The sequence below is a fragment of the Pelobates fuscus genome, chromosome 8, assembly GCF_036172605.1.
Source record: "Pelobates fuscus isolate aPelFus1 chromosome 8, aPelFus1.pri, whole genome shotgun sequence".
In the NCBI taxonomy this organism is placed as follows: domain Eukaryota; kingdom Metazoa; phylum Chordata; class Amphibia; order Anura; family Pelobatidae; genus Pelobates; species Pelobates fuscus.
The window spans coordinates 171,685,600-171,710,346 of record NC_086324.1 but is presented as its reverse complement, the minus strand read 5'-3'; the positions used below and the strand labels follow the sequence as shown (position 1 = coordinate 171,710,346).

At 41.6% G+C, this 24,747-nt stretch overlaps 1 protein-coding gene across 1 annotated transcript; it reads right to left on the bottom strand.

Annotated features, from left to right (window-relative positions):
- Nucleotides 1–14,695: 14,695 nt before the first annotated feature.
- B2M (beta-2-microglobulin) lies at nt 14,696–21,939 on the bottom strand. Its single transcript, XM_063430812.1, has 3 exons — nt 21,831–21,939; nt 16,079–16,360; nt 14,696–15,482 (listed from the first exon to the last, which is right to left on the bottom strand). Exons 1-3 carry the CDS (start codon nt 21,901–21,903, stop codon nt 15,478–15,480), a joined length of 360 nt encoding a protein of 119 aa, XP_063286882.1. The 5' UTR covers nt 21,904–21,939; the 3' UTR covers nt 14,696–15,477.
- Between the last annotated feature and the right edge of the window lie 2,808 nt (nt 21,940–24,747).

Below are 24,747 nucleotides of genomic sequence, written 5' to 3'. Positions count from 1 at the left end.
TGTTATACACTCACATTACTGGCAGTATTATTGCTGTGGAGCTCTGTTATACACTCAGACACATTACTGGGAGTATTATTGCTGTGGGGCTCTGTTATACACTCAGACACATTACTGGGAGTATTATTGCTGTGGAGCTCTGTTATACACTCAGACACATTACTGGGAGTATTATTGATGTGGAGCTCTGTTATACACTCAGACACATTACTGGGAGTATTATTGCTGTGGAGCTCTGTTATACACTCAGACACATTACTGGGAGTATTATTGCTGTGGAGCTCTATTACTGGGAGTATTATTGCTGTGGAGCTCTATTACTGGGAGTATTATTGCTGTGGGGCTCTGTTATACACTCAGACACATTACTTGGAGTATTATTGCTGTGGAACTCGGTTATACACTCAGACACATTACTGGGAGTATTATTACTGTGGAGCTCTGTTATACACTCAGACACATTACTGGGAGTATTATTACTGTGGGGCTCTGTTATACACTCAGACACATTACTGGGAGTATTATTGCTGTGGAACTCGGTTATACACTCAGACACATTACTGGGAGTATTATTGCTGTGGAGCTCTGTTATACACTCAGACACATTACTGGGAGTATTATTGCTGTGGAGCTCTGTTATACACTCAGACACATTACTGGGAGTATTATTGCTGTGAAGCTCTGTTATACACTCAGACACATTACTGGGAGTATTATTGCTGTGAAGCTCTGTTATACACTCACATTACTGGCAGTATTATTGCTGTGGAGCTCTGTTATACACTCAGACACATTACTGGGAGTATTATTGCTGTGGAGCTCTGTTATACACTCAGACACATTACTGGGAGTATTATTGATGTGGAGCTCTGTTATACACTCAGACACATTACTGGGAGTATTATTATTGTGGAGCTCTGTTATACACTCAGACACATTACTGGGAGTATTATGGCTGTGGAGCTCTGTTATACACTCAGCCACATTACTGGGAGTATTATTACTGTGGAGCTCTGTTATACACTCAGACACATTACTGGGAGTATTATGGCTGTGGAGCTCTGTTATACACTCAGACACATTACTGGGAGTATTATTACTGTGGAGCTCTGTTATACACTCACACACATTACTGGTAGTATTATTGCCGTGGAGCTCTGTTATACACTCAGACACATTACTGGGAGTATTATTGCTGTGGGGCTCTGTTATATGCTCAGACACATTACTGGGAGTATTATTGCAGTGGAGCTCTGTTATACACTCAGACACATTACTGGAAGTATTATTGCAGGGGAGCTCTGTTATACACTCAGACACATTACTGGGAGTATTATTGCAGGGGAGCTCTGTTATATACTCAGACACATTACTGGGAGTATTATTGCTGTGGGGCTCTGTTATACACTCAGACACATTACTGGGAGTATTATTGCAGGGGAGCTCTGTTATACACTCAGACACATTACTGGGAGTATTATTGCTGTGGAGCTCTGTTATACACTAAGACACATTACTGGGAGTATTATTGCTGTGGAGCTCTGTTATACACTCAGACACATTATTGGGAGTATTATTACTGTGGAGCTCTGTTATACACTCAGACATATTACTGGGAGTATTATTGCTGTGGAGCTCTGTTATACACTAAGACACATTACTGGGAGTATTATTGCTGTGGAGTTCTGTTATACACTCAGACACATTACTGGGAGTATTATTGCTGTGGGGCTCTGTTATACACCCAGACACATTACTGGGAGTATTATTGCTGTGGGGCTCTGTTATACACTCAGACACATTATGGGAGTATTATTGCTGTGGAGCTCTGTTATACACTCAGACACATTACTGGGAGTATTATTGCTGTGGGGCTCTGTTATACACTCAGACATATTACTGGGAGTATTATTGCTGTGGAGCTCTGTTATACACTCAGACACATTACTGGGAGTATTATTGCTGTGGAGTTCTGTTATACACTCAGACACATTACTGGGAGTATTATTGCTGTGGAGCTCTGTTATACACCCAGGCACACCAACAATATCGAGCTCCTAGAAAAGAGGAACATTCGGATAGGAAAGAGGGACTGAGGGAATTGGGACCAAAATAGGGACTGTCTGTCCTAAATAGTGACACTTGGGAGGTATAGGATTTTGTTGGACAACCAGTCAAGTTAGAACCTGCTGGCTAATGTGTTATCTCAGCTCAGTTTAGAGGTGTGTCAGGCTTTCTCTTGGAGTTGGTAGAAATCCTTAAATTATCTCTTTATGATCTCTATGTCAAGTGATTTAAACTAGCCACAGTAAGAGCTGGGTCTATAGGCTGACAGAAGCTGGTTTTAAATTAGGTAAAGGGAAAATTGGGGTCTTTCTATCCGCTGAGCTGCAGACTTTTAATTAAATATATTACGAGTTATTCAGACTAGTTACAGGGCTAGTTAGGGCCCTATGAATAGACGGAGGGAGAGCTGGAGAGATAAGACCCATTGTGCAGCGCTACAGACGTTGCTGGCGCTATATAAATAATAAAAAATATTTAGATCGGGGGTGCCCAAAAGGTCGAACCCCAGAACAGTAACTGTTATTACTTGAGGGATGCTAACATCCCTGAATCACTATTTAACCCCTAGTGCAAGTTATGTCACAGGCGCTCAAATAGCAACAGGCAAATGGGCTCAGAGTAGGATAACTAATAAAATATCCATCATTCCATCCACCCGTGAAAACGGCACGCAAAAAGCATTTCAGAAAGTGTTACAGCGCCCCCTACTGGCCATAGAACAGAGAGTATATATTTCCATGATGTGTTAACGGAACATATAACTGCACTGAAGTGAGGCTTGTTTCAAAATAAATGTATAATTATTTTCAGATTTAAGGCCAAAGTATCCAAACTGGAAACAGTGAGTTGGAGAATGTATTTTAGCTGAGTTTTAATTCGCTTCTAACTCACGACAATTCTCACCTTGGTGAATAACTCTGTGTGAGTTACAAGTAACAAAACACATTAAAAAGCCCTGAATCCCTATATTAACCAGGCGATGACCGTTTTAGCGCACTTTCAGAGACGTGAGGTTAATTATCCTCTGCGGTACACTATACACAATACGCAAAGCTCTGCGATTATATCACATACCGTGTATGTCTCTGATATCAAGTAGGGTGCAGCTACAGAGCAATCTCCGTCCAGAAAGTCGTGTGAAAGTGCTGAGCAGACACGGTGGATAGCAGTGGGTCAGCCCAGAGCGTTCAGACAATCACTGCCGGATTAGACTGACATTGATCATATGATTTTTTGGCCAAACTGCTTTAAAGATGTTTAACAAAGAACTGGGGGACAGCACTGATTAACTTTATCACCATAACCACTACACGGAGCTGTACGCAGTGACGTAGCTATAGCGGTCACCGACCCCTGCAGCCAATGTGTGTCAACATAACTTCTGGGCCTGTGCACTGCCAGTGCGGGACGTGCAGTTGCCAGGTGACTAGCAGGAGGGCAGCGCACAGCACTGTGCTCCACTTCTGCTGGGCACTCCATATTGTGAGGCCAAGCAGACTTGGCCAAGCAGAAAGCAACCAGCACTTCCTGTCAGACCGGAGTACAGCTCGGCCATGCTACGTAGGCAGCCATTTTATTTTCAGAAGCTGAGCCAATGATTTATAGTATCCTGTTCCTAGCAGACAATTAATGTTAAATGGGGTTATGGGTGACCCCAGTCTGTGTGTGACCTGCACCTCCATCCGGTGGATCTCCCAAACCCCTTCCCACGACCAGGTAATGGCAGCAAACAGTCTGCCGTTACATTCAGGTAAACCATAATATCCCCTCTCTCAGGAAACAGTTAATAGTCTACTATTTACAGTCAGACAGTTAATGGTACCCCTTTTCCTCCCCCCCATTCCCTTCCCCCCTCCTAAGTAACTTAGTGACTCAATTGTGATTGAAATGATGTATAAACACACACAAGTACATTCTAATACAAAATTAGCCCCGTGCATATTGCAACTATATGTAAGCATAATGTCGGGAGACATCAATCAGACCATGCAATTAAAAAAGGCTTCATATTAAGTTTCAACCCTTCAAATAGGTCATTGCAAAGGCTTCCACAGCCTAAGAATAACATTGTGTCACTATGTATAGAACATCGTCAGAGAGTGACACAATGAAGACAGCACGAATAAGTAAATCAATGACGAAGGGATATTCTTACAGTGCGGCTGGACATAGAAAGTTGTTGCTGCGTCAATCGTTCACACACTTGGAAAGTTATTACATGATCGATCTCGACGGTCACAGTTACCCCTTGCATAGATGCAGGGCCGGACTGGGAAAAAAATTCGGCCCGGGCATTTTTTTATCACAGCGGCCCACTAAGAAGGGGGCGGGGCAGAGAGAGTGTGTTTTGTCATCATTAATGACAAACACGCCCCCTCTCAAAGTGAGCATGTTGGTTCAATGCTCTTCCAGGGCAGACCATGCGCAGAGCTCTGCTGAAGAGCTCTAGCATGAGAAAAAAGCCCTGTATTTGTTCTGCACAGCGCAAGCAAATTTAATAACATGCTTGCACTGTGTTTCCTTGCAACTTGTCTCTGGTGTCTCTATAAATGGATACCAGGAGACAAAAATGCCAGGAAAGAGTATTGTGCATGTTTTTGGAGCCTGCCATTGTGTGTGTGCAGAGTGAGCTGATTGTGGTGTGGTATTGTGTTATAAGGTCGGTTTTAGTCGTGTTGTGTTTGTGGTGTAATGTAATGCATATGTGGCTAGGGGCTGAAGAGAATGTATGTGTATAGGGGATGTAGCAAGAGTGTGCATACAGGCTATAGTTTGTGTGTGTGAATATTATATATATATATACTGTATATATATATATATATATTATATAAATATGTTTGGAAGTATTGTGTATGTGTGTGGTGCAGTGTGTCGGGGGGGGTTCTGTGTGTATGTGAGGTGTGTGAGGGTGCTGAGTGTGAGGGTGCTGTGTGTGATTGATTTGTGTGAGGGTGCTGTGTATTATGTGTGTGAGAGTACTGTGTGTGATGTGTGTGTGAGAGGGCTGTGTGCGTGAGAGTGCTGTTTGTGTGAGAGTGCTGTGTGTGAGAGTGCTGTGTGTGTGAGAGTGCTGTGTGTGAGAGAGGGCTGTGTGCGAGAGAGGGCTGTGTGCGTGAGAGTGCTGTGTGCGTGAAAGTACTGTGTGTGAGAGTGCTGTGTGTGAGTGCTGTGTGTGTGTGAGTGCTGTGTGTGTGAGAGTGCTGTGTGTGTGAGAGTGCTGTGTGTGAGAGAGGGCTGTGTGTGAGAGAGGGCTGTGTGCGTGAGAGGGCTGTGTGCGTGAGAGTGCTGTGTGTGTGAGAGTGCTGTGTGTGTGTGAGTGCTGTGTGTGTGTGAGTGCTGTGTGTGTGAGAGTGCTGTGTGTGTGAGAGTGCTGTGTGTGATGGGTGTGAGAGTGCTGTGTGTGATGTGTATGTTAGAGGGCTGTGTGTGATGTGTATGTTAGAGGGCTGTGTGTGATGTGTATGTTAGAGGGCTGTGTGTGAGAGTGCTGTGGATGATGGGTGTGAGAGTGCTGTGTGTGATGTGTATGTTAGAGGGCTGTGTGTGAGAGTGCTGTGGAGTGTGGATGATGGGTGTGAGAGTGCTGTGTGTGATGTGTATGTTAGAGTGCTGTGTGTGAGAGTGCTGTGGATGATGGGTGTGAGAGTGCTGTGTGTGAGAGTGCTGTGGATGATGGGTGTGAGAGTGCTGTGTGTGATGTGTATGTTAGAGTGCTGTGGATGATGGGTGTGAGAGTGGTGTGTGGGTTTGGGAGGGTAGATAAAAACAAAAAACAAGTAGGCATTATGTCCCCCCCTCCCTTCTTACCTTTTAGCCTGGGAGGGGGGGACCGGCATGCTGGTATCTGGGAGGGGGGACCGGCACGGTGACACCATCCCTGGTGGTGCAGTGGGTGAGTGAACTCTAGCCTGCGGGCTAGAGTTCACTCTCGCGAGATCCGGTCGTTGCCATGGCAACGCTCCGGATCTCGCGAGAGGAACCCGGCGGAGCTGCAAGATAGAGCTCCGCCGGGTCCTCTCCTGGCTCCCTCCCTCTCTCCCTGCTGGCGGCCGGAATATACTGTATGTGGGCCGGTGAGGGAGATCTTTGATCTCCCCACCGGCCCATCATTGAAACCAGCGGGGCCGGCGCTCGGATAGCGCTGGCCCTGCAGGGGGCGGCCGGGGAGATCCTAGGACTTCCCCTGCCGGCCTCGGCCCCACGCCCATTGCGGCCCACCGGGCATTTGCCCGGTGTGCCCGATGGCCAGTCCGGGCCTGCATAGATGGTATAGACAGGGCAAAAGCCTATTGATATTGTGTGTTACTTAGATGTACAGTGCGGTTAGATAGAGACATTACTAGCGCGGTATGGATTCTTAGAAGAAAATATCTGTCAATCAAATGATCGATCTCCACCGATCCTTAAGTGGAATGTGGGGAGATAGTACCGAATGCATCCAACTATAACTCTAATAATAGAGAGAATTATCTTCATTCAAATGATCCGATTAGATATCCGATCAGATATCGCAAATAATCATTTTATCATCCCTAAAAAATAGTATTCAGGATATATATTTGTCCAATCTGTTTCTAATACCCTGTTGTAAATAGCCCATTGGTAATCTATCATAAAAGGTTCTCATAGTGTGTATTTGAAATGAAGAACCCTACTCAAGAGGGTCCATGTACAGTAAGAAAAGCGACCCCTAATTCCATCACGTCCTCCTAAACTGAGTATAGTGGATTCTTCTCCTTGTTGTCCATATCAGAGTATATAAGACTCGACCTATAAATTAAGAATCCACTTAGTGGGTTAACTATACTGCTGTATAACCCTGTGTGAAAATAGTATATAGTATAACCTGGCACCCAAATACCCTGTAAATGAGGAGGCTAGGATCATTCAATAGAACGGTGTCCAATGCAAACTTAAAGAGGACATGAGTGGGTCAAGTTGCAAGTTAAAACAGTTAATAATCTCCTATTCACGGTCAGACAGTTAGTGGTGTGTGTCCCCCACCCCGCACACAAACTAAAGCCTCCATTCATGTTCTCAGTCCTGATCCCCACATCCTGACCATCAGCCCCCAGATTACCCCTAGAGACACCCCTGACAACACCTGGGGTTACTGGACAATCAGAGTCTATACCAGTATCAGCCACTAGATGGAGACAAAGAATGTATAATAAGCAGGAGTGAATCGCCTACATTCCTAACAATCACATACTGCATGCATGTCAAACTCGTGGCGGCCCATGGGCCGCATGTGGCCCACAAGGACCATCTTTGCGGCCCGGCACATGCTGGTGTTCTAGCAGAGTAGGCACCTGCTTTCCCCATATTGCAGGTGCCTACTCTGCTAAAACTTACCCGGCCGGGGAGGAAGGGACGGTGGAAGCAGCGAGGGAGTGCTCCTGCTCCTCACTGCTCCCTCGTGCGCACCATCTGTAGTGAAGCCGGTTGCCGGAATATGATATCATATGTGTGTGTGTGTGTCTGTCAGTGAGTATGTGTGTCTGTCAGTGAGTGTGTGTGTCTGTCTGTGTGTGTGTGTGTCTGTCAGTGAGTATGTGTATCTGTGTGTCTGTCAGTGAGTATGTGTGTCTGTGTGTTTGTCTGTCAGTGAGTATGTGTGTGTCTGTCAGTGAGTGTGTGTGTCTGTCTCTGTGTGTGTGTGTCAGTGAGTATGTGTGTCTGTGTGTGTGTGTGTGTCTGTCAGTGAGTATGTGTGTCTGTGTGTGTGTGTATGAGAAGATAAATAGTTGCGGCGCACTCAGACTGCAAAAAATATAATACAAAGATGGCTACTAAAATGCCTATCTAAGAATAAATATGGGGATTTGGTTCCACCATATGGCCATATGTTAAGCCCACCACTGCTTTCAAAGTACCCCAATATCGGTGGGTCCTATGCTAAAAACGTATTTATTTTCTCATTTATGAAGTTTGGTCACTGCGGCAGCAACCTTCATGCAAAATGCAGGTCCAGGGAGTGCCCCTAATTCTTTCTCTGTGTGTGTGTGTATTTCTGTCAGTGAGTATGTGTGTCTGTGTGTGTGTCTGTCAGTGAGTATGTGTATGTGTGTGTGTGTGTGTGTCAGTGAGTATGTGTGTGTTTGTCAGTGAGTATGTGTCTGTGTGTATGTGTCTGTCAGTGAGAATGTATGTGTGTGTGTGTCTGTCAGTGTGTGTGTGTGTGTCTGTCAGTGAGTATGTATGTGTCTGTCAGTGAGTATGTGTGTGTGTGTCTGTCTGTCAGTGTGTCTGTATGTGTATGTGTGTGTGTGTGTCTGTCTGTCTGTGAGTCCTGCCGACATGCTTGCTTTAAGGCAACTACTAAATTCTATTTTTGATAGTTTATGACAGAACCACTTTAAAGTGCGTGCAAGGGTGTATGTTGTGAGTATGGAGTAAATATAGCATGGGGTGAGGACTAAGAGCCATATAACTCGAGGCAGGTGGGGGTTAATAGGGCCAAGGGAATTTATGGTTTTGGTGCCCTTGTCTAACCCCTGGGCCTATGGTCACCCTATGGATAAGCCTATTCGGTATAGTACTCTAAATTAAAGGACCCCCTATAGGCACCCAGACCACTTCAGCTCAATGAAGTGGTCTGGGTGCCAGGTAAATAACCCTGCAGCTGAAAACATATCAGTTTCAGAGACACTGCTATGTTTCACTGAGGGTTAATCCAGCCTCTAGTGGCTGTCTCACTGACAATCACAGTGAGAAGACGCCAACGTCCATAGGAAAGCATTGAGTATGTCTGTGTGTGTCTGTCTGTGAGTGTGTGTGTCTGTGAGTGTGTGTGTCTGTCAGTGAGTGAGTGTGTCTGTCAGTGAGTGTGAGTGTGTTGGTCAGTGTTACATTGGCTGCGACTGGACAGTGGAGTACCTGGAGGTGCATGGAGGCACGCAACGCCACGTGACATCGACGTGCTCCACCTTCACAGGGTTATAACAAGTAACAAGAGGAATTAGATTTGGCACAGGGTGGTGAGGGTGTTGTGGTTTAATAGAGGGGGATGGTGTTTTTTTTTTTTTTTTAAACTGCACTTTTTAAAATAAACCTAAGTTTCTATGAAAATATTTTTTTTGTGGCCCACATAAACTTAAACCTTGTTTATGTGGCCCGTGCCAGACTTTGAGTTTGACATGCTTGACATTTTGGTTCCTCAGAAGGCCTGGGGCCACTGTACGCCCACCAACTGAAACATGGGATTTGGTCTCATAACGGGACATTCGTGGAACGCACGGGAATAGGGTGAAACCTACCGACGACCCTTGTTGCCACCCTGTAGTATGCTCTAGTTATGCTGGGTTGGCAGTGTGCCAATCACTGCAGTTAGCGGAGGTGCAGGATAAACTCCTCGTGCGAACGCACTATTTTATCGTACATACCTCAACGTCAAGGTCAAATTGACTAATGGCTTACCCTAGGTGCATTTTTGACAGTATGTCTAGTCTTCATCTTGGTCACAACCTATGAGCCCCTACTGTGGTATTACCTACATCAGGGATAGGCAACCTTTGGCACTCCAGATGTTGTGGACTACATCTCCATTAATGCTATTACACCCATAATGCTGGTAAAGCATCATGGGAGGTGTAGTCCATAACATCTGGAGCGCCAAAGGTTGCCTATGCCTGACCTACATCATCATGTTTACTCTCTCAGTGAGTTAATTGAGCCATGGTGCCGTAAGGGTCGACTTTAAGATATGGCTGCCGAGGTTGTTACCTCCATAATACACTTTTCTCACCACGACTAGACTAACTTCGTAGCCTGACTGCATAGACGAGTTCCTTGCCTGGACGTGTCTGCCTAGCCTGTTTATCTAGTTTACTTGGCTTATTATTAGAAAAATTAGGCTGAGCTACTACAAGGTTTACTTTCATTATTGACTTGTTCACGTGCACTAACTCCATATTTCTTAATTCTGGATGATATTTCTAATTGCCTCAATAAACGAATGATTGACTTAAAAAAAGAGTGCTTCATATTTTATTCATTTTGCAAAAAGTGCAGATATCAATAGAAATGGTCACTTTATAAATTAACTGGTTACACCCCCCTGGCTGTCAATCAGACAGCCCATCTTGGGTAGAACATTGGCTTAAGGATAGAGTACAACGAGTTGTCATTAATGGAATATTTCCAAGCTGGACAAAAGTGGTAAGTGGTGTCCCTCAGGGTTCTGTTCTGGGACCCCTTCTATTTAACATCTTCTAAATAAGCATTGGAAGTCATGTTTCAGTGTTTGCAGATGACACAAAACTCTGTAAAGTAATACAATGTGAGCAAAGATATTACTTTGCTGCAGAGGGATTTAGATAGACTGGGGGGCTGGGCACTCAAATGGCAGATGAAATTTAATGTTGAAAAATGCAAAGTTATGCACTTCGGCGTAAAGAATACATAAGCAACGTATACCCTTAATGGAAGTGAATTAGGGATATCAACACACGAAAAGGACTTGGGAATTGTTATAGACAACAAACTATGCAACAATGTGCAATGTCAATCAGCAGTGGCCAAGGCCAGTAAGGTATTGTCATGCATGAAAAAGGGCATTCATTCTCGGGATGAGAATATCATTTTGCCTCTTTATAAATCACTGGTAAGACCACATTTTAAATCACTGGTAAGACCAATTTTGGGCACCTGTTCTAAAGGAGGATATTATATCACTAGAAAAAGTGAAGAGGTGGGCTACAAAATTAATAAAAGGAATGGAACATATCAGCTATGAAGAACATTTAACAAATTTAAACCTCTTTATTTTCGAAAAACATCGCCTGAGAGGGGATATGATAACATTATACAAATATATTCGGGGCCAATACAAACCATTGTGTGGAAATCTATTCACAAACCGGACTTTACATAGGACACGAGGCCATGCGTTTAGACTGGAAGAAAGAAGATTTTGTCTAAGGCAAAGGAAAGGTTTTTTTACTGTAAGAACAATAAGGATGTGGAATTCTCTGCCTGAAGAAGTGGTTTTATCAGAGTCCATACAGATGTTCAAACAGCAACTAAATGCATACTTGCAAAAAACAGAATATTCAAGGATATAATCTTTCAATGTAGGGTAATTGCTGCTTGATCCAAGGATTAATCTGATTGCTATTTTGGGGTCAAGAAGGATTTTTTTTCCTAGCTTGTTGCAAAATTGGTGCTTCAAACTGTTTTTTTTTTGCCTTCTTTTGGATCAACAGCAAAAACAAATGTGAGGAAGGCTGAACTTAATGGACATATGTCTCTTTTCAGCCTATGTAACTATGTAACTAGTATGTTACTTCCTGGTTTGGTGGCTCAGTGGCAAAGAGGCAGCAATTGCTCAGAGCACCTGCCTTGCAAAGACTTCTCATTGAGCTGCATTGGGAAGTCTGTGATTGGACGGCCACAGAAAGTCTAAGTGGGGGTAGAAGGGGAGGGCTTGTAAAGGCTGCAAACAAGAGAACAGCAGCTTTTGCAAGCTGTTATACATATACACTAATTAAAAAAAGTGAATTGTCGCTTTAACACAATACTAGTAATTAAGCAGGCTTGCTCTTACAAAAAAAAACATATTATTCTGGACTATTCAAGCCAATTACAAGACTACAGTTCAAATGATATTAAATTGTCAGTTGTAAAAAGATACAATGGAATTGAAAAGGTGTGAAAGTAGGCCATACAGAGAATTTTTCGAACTTGACCATTTTGGTCCAAAATATTCCTTCTCTGATAATTCAAATTCATATAATCATGTGACAATGTCACTGGTGGTCACAGCCTAGCTCTAATGTATACGTATCTTGAAATTTGAACTTTTGTTTCAATGAATATCAGAGTAGATATTTATATATATTTAAGAACGAAATACATTTCCCTCTTTTCTACAATGTACACTTCATTTGCATCATTTAGGAAATCAAGCTGAGTTTGCAAAATGTGCAAATAAACTCTGTCATACACTATGCGCAAGAATCTGTCTATTCACCAAACAGCATTGTGTTCAGCGTTGACCCCCAAGATAACAGAACTGGAGGGAACTGTACGTCTCCTGAGATAGGTTTTACTCCGTGTTCTTACAACTCGCTCTGTTGGCTAACGTTTTGCAAATCAGACGTTAACTCAAACCACTGTGTATTAGGAATGCCGGTAGGATAGAACATAATTAAACTATTATTAATTTGAAATACCAAAACTGCAATCCATGCACAACCATTTGCTAAATATTTAATCTGTTAGAAAGAATATGAGACCAGAGGAATGCAAATTTAGAAGTTTATATGAAGAGCTATTCAAATCATTTGACTTATCCTATTTTCTGGTGTAGTTGTCAGAATACCTGCAGCAGGCATTGCTATCTGTAAAAAGCGACTACAATAATTAACAAAGGAGTTTATGCCTTCCCAGCATCCTTATTTCTTTATAAACTAGATTCCCCATTTGCTAAGCATTCCTCTTTTTTTTTAGGGGTATTTACCGAAGTGCAAACTGCTTGGAATTCAGAAAAAGTAGATTTTTTTTCGGAATTGAGAATAAAGTGGACTTGAATGTTCTCATTTTAGCTAATTAGGCCTTCCATTTGAAAGAGGCTTTTTAATTCCCAACATAGTTTGAAAAAGATGTGAGCAAGATCATTTGAAGATTAGTCACACTTTTGTGTAAACTCATATCTACTACACAATGTACATGTTAAGACTTGATACATAGATACATCGTGCATAGCTGATTAAATTAGGTGTATTATTTATACCTTAATATTATCCTGCTTTTAATACCTATGCAGTGATTCATTCATTTGTGCTGTCGTAAGGCATTCACTCTCCTTTTAAAACTATTACATTAAAGGACACTCTGGACCCCTAAAGCATGTTTGCGGAAATCGTTTATGTGAAGTGTCTTCTTTTATTCATTTTAGAATATCAATTGAAACCACATATTTCCCAATGCAGCTCAATGAGAAGTCTTTACAAGCCCTCCCCCTCTAACCCCGCCCAGACTTTCTGTGGCTGTCTAATCACAGACTTCCCAATGCAGCTCAATGAGAAGTCTTTACAAGCCCTCCCCCTCTAACCCCGCCCAGACTTTCTGTGGCTGTCTAATCACAGACTTCCCAATGCAGCTCAATGAGAAGTCTTTACAAGCCCTCCCCCTCTAACCCCGCCCAGACTTTCTGTGGCTGTCCAATCACAGACTTCCCAATGCAGCTCAATGAGAAGTCTTTACAAGCCCTCCCCCTCTAACCCCGCCCAGACTTTCTGTGGCTGTCCAATCACAGACTTCCCAATGCAGCTCAATGAGAAGTCTTTGCAAGGCAGGTACTCTGAGCAATTGCTGCCACTTGAGTTTAGTTCCACTGAGCTAAAAAAAACAGGAAGTAACAGAACTGGTTGTGTGATTGACAGCACAGGGGGTGTGTAAGATGTTTAAAAATAAATAAAACACAGGAAGTCTGGGCGGGATTAAATGGTGAGCACTTGCCAAGGCTACAGACAAGTGATCTGCAGCTTTTGCAAGCTTTTTTGATTTTTTTAGATATATCTCAAGGGGAAAAAAACGCACAATTTAAACATTTTAGTGGCATATCTACTAAAAAGTGATTATATTTTTGATCTGGACAGTTGAATGTCCCCTTAAAATAAAAGATCACCATGCAATCAAACCTCTATTACAAAGAAAGTTCAAACCCTAATTCTGTTTCCCTTCTGGTATCTGCACGAAATGTGTTATATGAACCATTCCCCTTTCATAATGAATCCACATTTAAATAATTTTTTATTTTTTTTACAATTATACGATAGGAAAATGGCATTATTCTACCTCTTCTGAGCTATAGCTCTTCTGTGCAGTATGTACCTGTATCATGGAGCGTCGCCGCCTTAGCACCCTGTAAAATCAATGTTAGAATTCGGTAAGTGAACATAGTTAAGAGGAGAAGAAACAAATCAAATCTTTCTTTTTATCGCCTTCCATTGCCCTGGCCTGCATTCTACATAAATAAATAAAAGCAAACAGCATCACACGTTTTCTTATGGATTTTCAAGTCTGGACGGAGGAACGTGTACCAGTCTTAAAACTACAGACACTCATTCTGTGTTTTATTAATTTATTTTAAATCAATAAAAAAAAAAAAAATAGAAAAAAAACACAACAAAAATATCCCCAACATTTACAAATAAAGTCTGCAAAACTGACTTTTTTAAAATTTATTTTTGAATAGAAAATTTAATCTTAAACACACTCAATGAATCCCAATGAATTTAAGCAATCAGATGATTAACAGCGTATTTTATTTGAAGCTTAGCGGTTCTATAAAGCAAGGAGCAAGCAGTGTATGTAAATTCTTGATATATGCGTTTGTAATATTCCAGAAATCTTTATCATAATGTGATACTATGTTGCCCAAAATAAAAGTAGGCAATTTAAGACAGATCAAATCATTAAGCAATAGCCAATGCAGAAGGGCTTACTGGGCACCTAGTAAAACTAACATGCTTGGTTGCACCAAATACTCACACAAATATAAAGTTAATTAGAATACACAAATTAGAATGAAATGGAAACAAGAATCGCTGGGTCTAATGTGAGTTCTGCTTTTCAAAAACTATTGCGAAACATTAAGGTTGGGATGGGTTTAAAAAAAAAAAAAAAAAGTGCTTGTTAATTTTGGATTTGGGTTAGGATATGCCGAAAAGATTTTCAGGAATCTCTAACGCCAAGTTTAACCATCAAAGAGACTTTCAGGTCTCTTTACAGTAAACGTGCCGTCTTGTGCCTGCCACTTCTTTTATATCAGGAGAGCCAACAGTAGGAGGCTGCAACCCTACCTGGCTGTTTGGATGCCATGGGAGCGTCCCATAGTTACTTGATAAGAGTGATGATTTCTTATTGAAATGGGCACTTTTATAAACTGGGGTTAAATGAAGATACTCCTCACCCATAAAGCATTTCAGCAAGCGGAAGTGTTTTTGGGCTGTGGAGTGCGAATTGATGTTTACACTGTGATAGCCACTGCAGCCTTAATCTTTATTTCTATATACGTGACTATTGGTCAAATGTAGAATTTATGTTACATATTCCCCGACCTCTGTGTTGTAGACATCTCACTAGGTGTGCTCATTCTTTAGGTAGTTATATCTTTTAATCTGTGCGAATAACATTTTGTGGCTGATATGCTCAGTATATAAGATTATAGACAACAATCAGCAGGAAGATGTATACACACAAAAAGTATTTTATCGAGATAAAGTCTCGGGCTGGTCGCATGTCATTCAGGTATCAGAAGAAATGGAGATCAGACAACTTCATGGCTGACAGTCGGCTATTTGGTCAGTGTGGTCACATTCATCGCTGGTGGGGGTGAGGGCAGGATTGTTTCTTTTGGAGAATGAGTATCGGATGCCAGTCACCAAGCTTTGGAAAAGTGTATTACACTGAAAAATAAAAGGGAGTTCATTACACTCAGGTTTCCCACCCACTTACATACCACCTGCTGGGCCAAGTAACAAACTCCCCTAGTAACAACCTAGGATGAGAGGGGGTCTTTAAACTGCACACGATTTAAGCTCACTTTACTGTAATACATAAACGGCTAAATACATCTACACACGTTCATTATCAGCAATAATCACTAAAATAGGAATTGCAAATTATAAGCCACCGGCCTTTTAAATAAATTAATAATTTAATAACAAAGTTTTGTCGTGTAATATCCCCATTTGAAAATAAGTAATTTTTAATCCTTACAACATGGGGATATGTTCAGTAAAGTGAGTTTTGCAGTGTTTAGTGTATAAATCACAAGCTCTCTGAAGAGCAGGTTTCATGTAACAAGGGGAGAGGGGGGCAATGACTGAGTGCCTAGCTCAGACCTTATTCCCACACCCTAACCCCTTAAGGACCAAACTTCTGGAATAAAAGGGAATCATGACATGTCACACATGTCATGTGTCCTTAAGGGGCTAAACCGACAGATCTCCCAAAGCTGTGCTGACATAACGGTGATGTTGTGCTAATGGCAAGTTCTTACTCCAATTCAGCTCGTAGGTCTTTGGCTCTTGTCCATTGTGGCTAACGGTGCATGTAGCCTTGTCTCCCTGCTTTGGGGTGATCTCCACATATTTCAGCATTTCGTAGGACCAATCCTGATTGAATTTCATGTCATTCTGATGGGCATTGGGGATCTCTTCCTTATTTAAATGCATGCCGATTTTAATTAGTGGAGGATGGAAGTCATACACGTAACAGAGCATCTTGTTTTTGACGCCAAATTCCACTGGTTTTTCTAAGTAAACGCGCACCTTTGGGTCTCCTAGAAATGCGCAGGCAATAGAGAGAGAGAGAGAGAACAAGGGTTACATCATGTATGATGTCACAACATTAGAACCAATAACAAACTACAGCTCTTGCGGACAAGACAGGAGCCATTTTCAAAGCATGCCTTGCCAACATGCCAATCCGTAGCCTTCTATCAATTCTTTCCTTACAGATAGTTTTGCTTAAATCGGCGACCACCCTTGACCTCCATGATGCCCCAAAATGTTTTCACTTCCTAGTCTCCTTGAACCCCTTTCTGTCCATTTGGTTGTTTTAATCCCAATCTTACCCAGTGTCTGTGCTAGTCATTTTGTTGACAGGCAGTCATAATAAAAAAAATTAAAAAAAACTCAGGAGAGCTATACTGGACAAATAATCTACATATTTATTTGGAAAAATATCTGGTAAATCACTTTTTCAAAAAAGCGTAATCACTAAGATAGGTGAATAAAGCACCAACTGGGCACATCCAAGATGGCAGCCACAAGAGAAATTCGGGGATTTTAAAAATAATTAGCACAAGATTTGCTGTGACTCATCACTAAGTGTACAATAAAAAGCTGGGAAAAAAAAAACAGCAACCAAGATTTATTAGATATATGTGGAAGATATGTACACACACACACAATAGCACATCGTAAAATATAAAATAAGTAGTTTCTGGGAATGCCATAGACTAACACTGAACTAGAATGTGCTGAGACTCCAACTACATTTCTATCCCCAAGAGCTCACAATCTAAATGTCTGACCGCCAATAAAAAGCGATATGGGATGACTAGGTCCGCATGAATTAGATTTATAGCAAATTGCAGTAAATGGTAATAGTGAATGTTGGAGACAGGCGATAGCTTTCAGTTTTACACTAAAATACCAAGCTTAGTTTATTGAAATCTGAACTGAGTAATTCAGGTTAAAATAGCCGCACTGGGATGATTGTGAAGCTGTTGAATTTTTCCAAGTCAGCTAGTTTAGCCTGAATGTGTCCGTTAAATTTTCAATCCACTGCAGTTATCAATTCTTGCAGGCAGTTTTTAATAAAAGTAAGAATTGTTTGGAATTTATAATCCTTTTAAATTTTAAGGCAAAACTAGGAAAAAATGGAAGCACTTTGGAGAATTTTTCGAGTCTTAGATTTGAAATTCCCTTTGAGTTCTCAATTCAATGAATAATCTATTAAACTCTGAAGTAGTCATAGTTCTTGGCGTAGCCATTTAATAAATAAATCCTTACAATATGTTCCCAATGTCACTTACACTGAACGCTTTAAAATACACGGAAGGTTATCCACGGAGCACCAAACTGCAGTAAATTACGAACAAAACTGCAAAATCTAGGCTAAAACAGGCCAATTTGGAATTATAATCATCTCATCTGAAGTTACAATTCGGCTACTTGAACTGAATGATGTCATTTTCCCCAGCGCCCTAGAATTCCATCAGAAACACAAAATTGGTTCCTTTTTTTTTTGCCAAATTGGGAATAGTTTACAAAGAATACGAAAACGGCAAATTTCATGCAAAAATAGCCCGACGCAATTTGTCTATCCTGGTTTAGTGATTTAAGCTCACTTTATTTTAATACATAAACGGGTAAATACATCTACACGCGTTCAGTATCCGCAATAATCGCTAAAATAGGAATTGAAAATCCAAATCATTAAATATTGTAAAAACTGCCTATTATTCCTAAGCAGCATTTTATGTCTAATTTTGCAATTCTCTTGTTAAAGGGAGATTACAAACCTCAGCTTGCTGAACCCCTTTAAGAGTTAAAAGTGTCCCCTCTTCGTTACTTCATAAAAGAGGCGATTTCAAGAGAAACCGTTTTTTTTATGAATTAAACAATTTATTAAAGGATCATTATAGTGTCAGGAAAACAAACCCGTTTTCCTGACACTATATACACCTTAGGTCCCCCAGGGTCCCCCTCCCGCTGGGCTGAAGGGGTTAAAACCCCTTTCAGCCACTTACCTTAAGCCAGCTCCGGTGACCGCTCCTCCCCCACCGATGTCAGCTCCCGAGTGGAGCCGAATACGCATGCGTGGCAAGAGCCGCGGGCTTTCTGAATGCTTTCCTATGGACGTTCTGCACGCTGGATGCGATTTTCGCATCAAGCGTCGCAGAAGCTCCTCTCGCGGCTGTTTCTCTGAAACTGCTATATTTACATGTGCAGGGTTAAAACCTGAGGGACATTGCACCCAGACCACTTAATTGAGCTGAAGTGGTCTGGGTGACTATAATGTCCCTTTAAAGAGCTTTATCAAGGCAAAAATGGGTGATGTATTGGAGAATATGCTAAATAATGAACCATCTCCATGGAAACCAACAGAATGTCTCACTTTGCACCCAATATAGCACCAGGTTATCCTTGATAAATCTCTCCGCAGTGGTGTAATCAGTCAGATTATAGATACTGAGAAATCCTCTGGAATCTGTACAGAGTGAGCAATTTGCCGATTTGCCAACGGTGGTTTTTATTTTAATTATTTCACACTAACAGGATATTTTCACAACTAACTTAACGGTGGAAAACTTTGTGGAAAAAAACACAAAGCAAAAAAATAAAAGAGACGGTTGGGGCAATTACATGATTTAATGGATTTAAAGGGACACTATAGTCAACAAAACAATTTTAGCTTAATGAAGTAGTTTTAGTGTATAGATTGTGCCCCTGCAGTTTCACTGCCTAATTCGCTGCCATTTAGGAGTTAAATCACTTTGTATATGAATCCCTAGGCACACCTCCCAGCATGTGACTTACACAGTCTTCCTAAACACTTCCTGCAAAGAGTCATTTAAGGTTTACGCTTAATTTATTGTACAATCTGTTTAATTTAGAATTTCTTATCTCCTGTTCTGTTACTAGCTTGGTAGACCCTACATGAGCCGCTTGTGTTTGATTAGAGTTCAATTTACAGAGCAGGAGATATAAACTTTCAAAGTAAGTTACATCTGATTGAAAACGAAAGCATTTTATTTCCATGCAGGCTGTGTCAGTCACAGCCAGGGGAGGTGTGGCTAGTAATTTAACTCCTAGACGGCAGTGAAACTTCAAAGGCATGATCTTTACACCAAAGTTATTTTGGTGACCATAGTGTCCCTTTAAGATGTATCCCACAAGGTTTCTGTGTGTATGAAGACTAATGTAGGATAGATTTAGGAGGCTATTGTGCATGCACGAGTCAATGGCTCATGTGTCAGGAGTCAATGCATCTCTATGGGGAACATTTAGCGTCACCATGCAGTGTGTGGAGATGCTGAACATAGGTGCTGCGTATTGTGCAGCACTGACCCAGGAAGCACCTGTAGTGGCCATCTGAGTGACTGCCACTAAAGGTGTTTTTTCTGAAAGAGCATTGATAACAGTGCTAACATTGCAGGGGACGCTATAGACACCAGAACCACTACAGTAAGCTCACGCCGCTCACTGAGAGAAATTAGAATCTTGTGTAAATTCTTCTCTACAAGAACCGCAGGGCGCCATAGCAATACCCGCACATGTGCCTTGCACCCTGGCACTACTCTGAGAGAAGCAATGGCTTAACGAGAGATCAGGATATCTCCTGGAGGGATAGAGCGAGGGAATCTCTCGCAAATGGATTACACGGGACTGTGTATTTCCAGGAAGAGGGTGGGGGTCAGGAACGCTGAAAATTAAACTGTTTATTGATAGCGCCTATTTTCCAGTCTGTCTTTGAGATATTTTGGTGATAAGTCCCTAGAATGGTTCCTTGGGACAAAAAATAAATACAAATCTAAAAATATTAAACAGAGCTGAATTGTAGAAATTGTATAAGATTTTAGCTTTAATTGCACAGCGAAATAGCGTCTATTTAAATAAATACACTAATCAGACAAGGAAATAATCCCCATTAATATAACACTTAGTAATCAAGGCTATAGGAAGCGATACAAACTGATATCAAATCCGCTTAGAAACAACAAGAAAGAAATAAACGAGGGAAGGAGAAAATGAAAGTAAAAGCAGAATGAGAGACACAAGGTGACGCAGATTAATAGAAAGAGCCAGTCACAATGAGACAGCCACAGTCACAATGAGACAGCCACAGTCACACATACAGACTATTAGAGACAGTGAGGGTTCTGAAAGTGATACTGGTGGAGCAATCACCATGGAAACCAATAGGATGAAGAGGGAGCTGAGTGGGAGTGTAAGTACAGTTTGAGTGAGTCTGAATGTAAGGGTGACTGAGTGTAAGACAGACAGCTAGAGTGAGTGTGAGTAGGACAGACAGCTAGAGTGAGTGGGAGTAGGACAGACGGCTAGAGTGAGTGGGAGTAGGACAGACGGCTAGAGTGAGTGTGAGTAGGACAGACAGCTAGAGTGAGTAGGACAGACAGCTAGAGTGAGAGTGAGTAGGACAGACAGCTAGAGTGAGAATGAGTAGGACAGACAGCTAGAGTGAGTGTGAGTAGGACAGACAGCTAGAGTGAGTGTGAGTAGGACAGACGGCAAGAGTGAGTGTGAGTAGGACAGACGGCAAGAGTGAGTGTGAGTAGGACAGATGGCAAGAGTGAGTGTGAGTCAGTCAGTGAGACGAGGAGACAGGCAGTAAGCTGGTGAGTGACAACAGTTAGTGTGAGTGATATAGACTATAGACTGTAAGCTCGTTTAGGGCCCTCTTCAACCCTTCGTTTCTGTGAGTTTTCTTGTAATTGTCCTATTTATAGTCAAATCCCCCCTCTAATAATATTGTAAAGCGCTACGGAATCTGTTGGCGCTATATAAATTGCCATAATAATAATAATGTTAGGGTAAGTGAGGGAGTAGCTGAGAGCGGAGTATGAGATAGAAGGTGTCTGTAAGTTAGTGTGAGTGTCAGTTATTGGAGTATGAGATGGAGGGTGAGTGTCAGTGAGTGAGTATCATTAAGTTGAGTATGAGATGGAAGGTGAGTGAGACAGACAGGAGAATAATAAGAGACAGTCAGTGATGAGAAGTTTAATAAGAGACAGGCAGTGATGAGAATAATAATAAGAGACAGTCAGTGATGAGAATATTAAGAGACAGTCAGTGATTAGAAGTATATTAAGAGACAGTCAGTGATGAGAATAATAAAAAGAGACAGTGAGTGATTAGAAGTATATTAAGAGACAGTCAGTGATGAGAATAATAAAAAGAGACAGTCAGTGATTAGAAGTATATTAAGAGACAGTCAGTGATGAGAATAATAAAAAGAGACAGTCAGTGATTAGAAGTATATTAAGAGACAGTCAGTGATGAGATAATAAAAAGAGACAGTCAGTGATGAGAATATTATTAAGAGACAGTCAGTGATGAGAATAATAAGAGACAGTGAGTGATAAGAATAATGTATAATAAGAGACAGTGAGTGATGAGAATAATGTATAATAAGAGACAGTCAGTGATGAGTATAAGAGACAGTCAGTGATGAGAATATTATTAAGAGACAGTGGGTGGTGAGGGTGAGTGAGCACTCACTGATATCCTGAGTATCAGCCCATGCCAGGCTGACTCCCAGCAGGAACACTGCGCTGGCAATCAGGAGCTTCATCCTCTCTCTCCGACAACAGCCAAAGAATAGCCCATCTGCGGAGTCCCGCTCCTTATATACTGCTTTCTCACCGACCAATCAAAAATCCGTCTGAACTCCGCATCATCAGTAACCAGGCAAAGAGCCCCCTCTCCGGTTAGACGCACAGTCAGTGCGCATGCGTGGCCCCTTGTCATTGCTGTGTATTAACCCTGGTATCATAGCATTCCAGGCTGTGTCCTATGTGTGTACCAGGCAATACAGGGTTAATGGGACCCCAGGGGTAACATGCCTGCTGGGATTAACCCTGTGAGGGGGCACACTGTGTCATTTACCCCCAAACTGTGGCAGTTCTGGTTGCTGGGTGATGTGACTGGGCTGGTGACAGTACTTTCACTTTCACTGGGTGTAAACAGAGGAAATCCCCTATTTATTCCACACATTGCTTTAATAAATCATTATTATACAATACATCATGAAAGTCACGATATCGGTTTATTACATTGCTTTAATAAGTCATTATTATACAATATATCGTGAAAGTCAAAATACATCGTGAAAGGCAAAAATCCTTGCACCGGCCCTGACAATAGTGTATCAAAGACTTTGCTTAAATGGGTGAGGAGTTTAAATCACATTTAGATATCAACGCAACCTTAATAACGCTTGGTTTAAATAAAACACTGACAAATCAATTTTACTGCACAAGAATACCAATTTTTAAAGTATTAAAAATTGATTAGAACACACGGTTAAGACATCAGCTTTAACGGACTAAGCATATTTTTTTAATGGTTAATGCTAATACAATTGTACACAAATCATGTCCTGGTTAAAAGTGCTGTTTGTACGTGTTTGTTATACCTTCATATTTGATTATAATTCAGTATTTCTGATTTTACCAATCGGGTCTGAAAATTAATTGTTTAGAAAAATCTGTGCATAATGTCCAGTTTAAAAGGTACACTCTAAACACCATAACCACTGCAGCTCTCTATTACAGTCAAGATTAAAGTGCGCTCATAAAAAACAATGGGAAAATTCTTTATAGTTCAATGTCCTGGATAAGCAGGGCTGGAATGGGAGGACTTATCCCAAAGTGGACCAAGGAATGCTGTAATCGGAGGGCCCAGTCCTGGTGTATCCTGTGTACCCAGACTGAACCTTGGCCGTAGGAGCTGGCGTTTCTGGGCCCTGTGCGGTAATGAATGTAATTTAAGCTTAATCCTTTGAATACCAGGTGTTTGCTGAATGCATTGCCAGTTAACGATGCTCAGATGTCTAAACCCAGTTCCTGTGGGTTAGCTGTCGGTTATACACTTAGTTTCTTTGCCAGGAAATTACTAGTGTATCCTCACGAATTCAAAGTGAATTTAAACTTTTAGGCTGAAATGTAAAATCTGAATTGAAAAAAAGTACGTGACTAAATTTTGAAATTGACTTTGAATTCTATATTTGGGCATTCGTCTGCAAGAAGAATGAACACATACCAATTTCTTTGTGTGATTTGTTCTTTTGTTGCTGCTCGTGACTCCCTCCTTGTAATATTTAAAACCCACCGCTTCCTAAATCTCACCATGCCCCTTCTCACCCTATGGCATAGATAGGCAACCTTTGGCACTCCAGATGTTGTGGACTACATCCCCCATAATGTTCTTACACCCATAATGTTGGCAAAGCATCATGGGAGATGTAGTCCAAAACATCTGGAGTGCCGAAAGTTGCCTATGCCTGCCCTATGGTATAAGAGAGGTAAAATCCTCCCTCCTGCCCTTGCTTGCCGTGCCATGAGTAGGGGCATGTCAACTAAACAGTAAGAACCCAATAGCTGCTCACTGTCATAAGAAAAAAACTAGCGACTGGGGGCCCTATTGTCCCCCTCATCCCCATCAATTGGCGACGGGTGGGAGCTAATAATAAACATTATTATTTTTATTGGGGAGTAACCAAGGGCTTGGGGGGAACTATGTCCCCCCAGATCAAATTATTTAATAGCATCACCCTGGGCCATAGGTGAGTTTTGGAGGTGGGCAGCCTCCTCTAAAAGGTACCCCGCCTGTTTACTTTAATAGTCCCCAATTGCAGGGCATGGATGGGGACACAGGGGTACAATATGTCCCTCCAGTTATTTGATGTTTTAGGTGCCCCACCATGAGAGCCAAAACTGGCTGCTCGCTGTTTAGTATTCATGCCCCTACGGCGGGCAGGGACAGGATGAAGGATTTAACCTCCCTTATTTACCAATACTAAAAATGTTTTACTTAGTATTAGTAACATTGTCTGAAAGAAAAGGAAGGGCTTTTCATAATTTTGGTCCTTCGGCCTCTTGGTAGATAGCGATGTACTAAACAGCTTCCTAATTTTGTACCTTTAAATATGGCAAGTGTACCAATTTAGGGAGATATTTACTGAACAGCTGCAAAATGTAGCCGTGGCTCGCAACACGCATCAGAATTTAATTTGTCCGAATTAAATTCCAAAATTAAAATAATGACTGAAATTCGTCCTAAAATGAACAAACGGACGAAATTCGGTACGGAGGAAACACGTTTTTCATTTGTCCGAATACATTCAAACGAAATGACAATTTTGGTGGCACAGAAATCTGTAAAATTCTTGACAGTACACACAGTGAAATGCCTTGATAGGGTTTATTCTCTAAATACTGACTTTGAGTGAATTATAAACCAAACTGCAAAGCTAAGGATAAAACGAATGATTTAGAAAACCACTAAACATTTCTTCCGGTTCCATTTTCTGGTCTCTTTCCTTTCCTTGCAGAGGAGGTTGGAGATATATAAATATTTTTAATAATTCAATTTTAACAGATATAAGGAATTGTGCTCTGAAGCGGGCTGCAGAGGT

Excerpts from the sequence above, each read along its gene's own strand:
- B2M (XM_063430812.1), bottom strand. The coding sequence starts at position 21,903 with ATGAAGCTCCTGATTGCCAGCGCAGTGTTCCTGCTGGGAGTCAGCCTG. Across the intron at positions 16,361-21,830 it reads GGCTGATACTCAGGATATCA|GAGACCCAAAGGTGCGCGTT; the intron begins GTGAGTGCTCAC and ends GCGCATTTCTAG.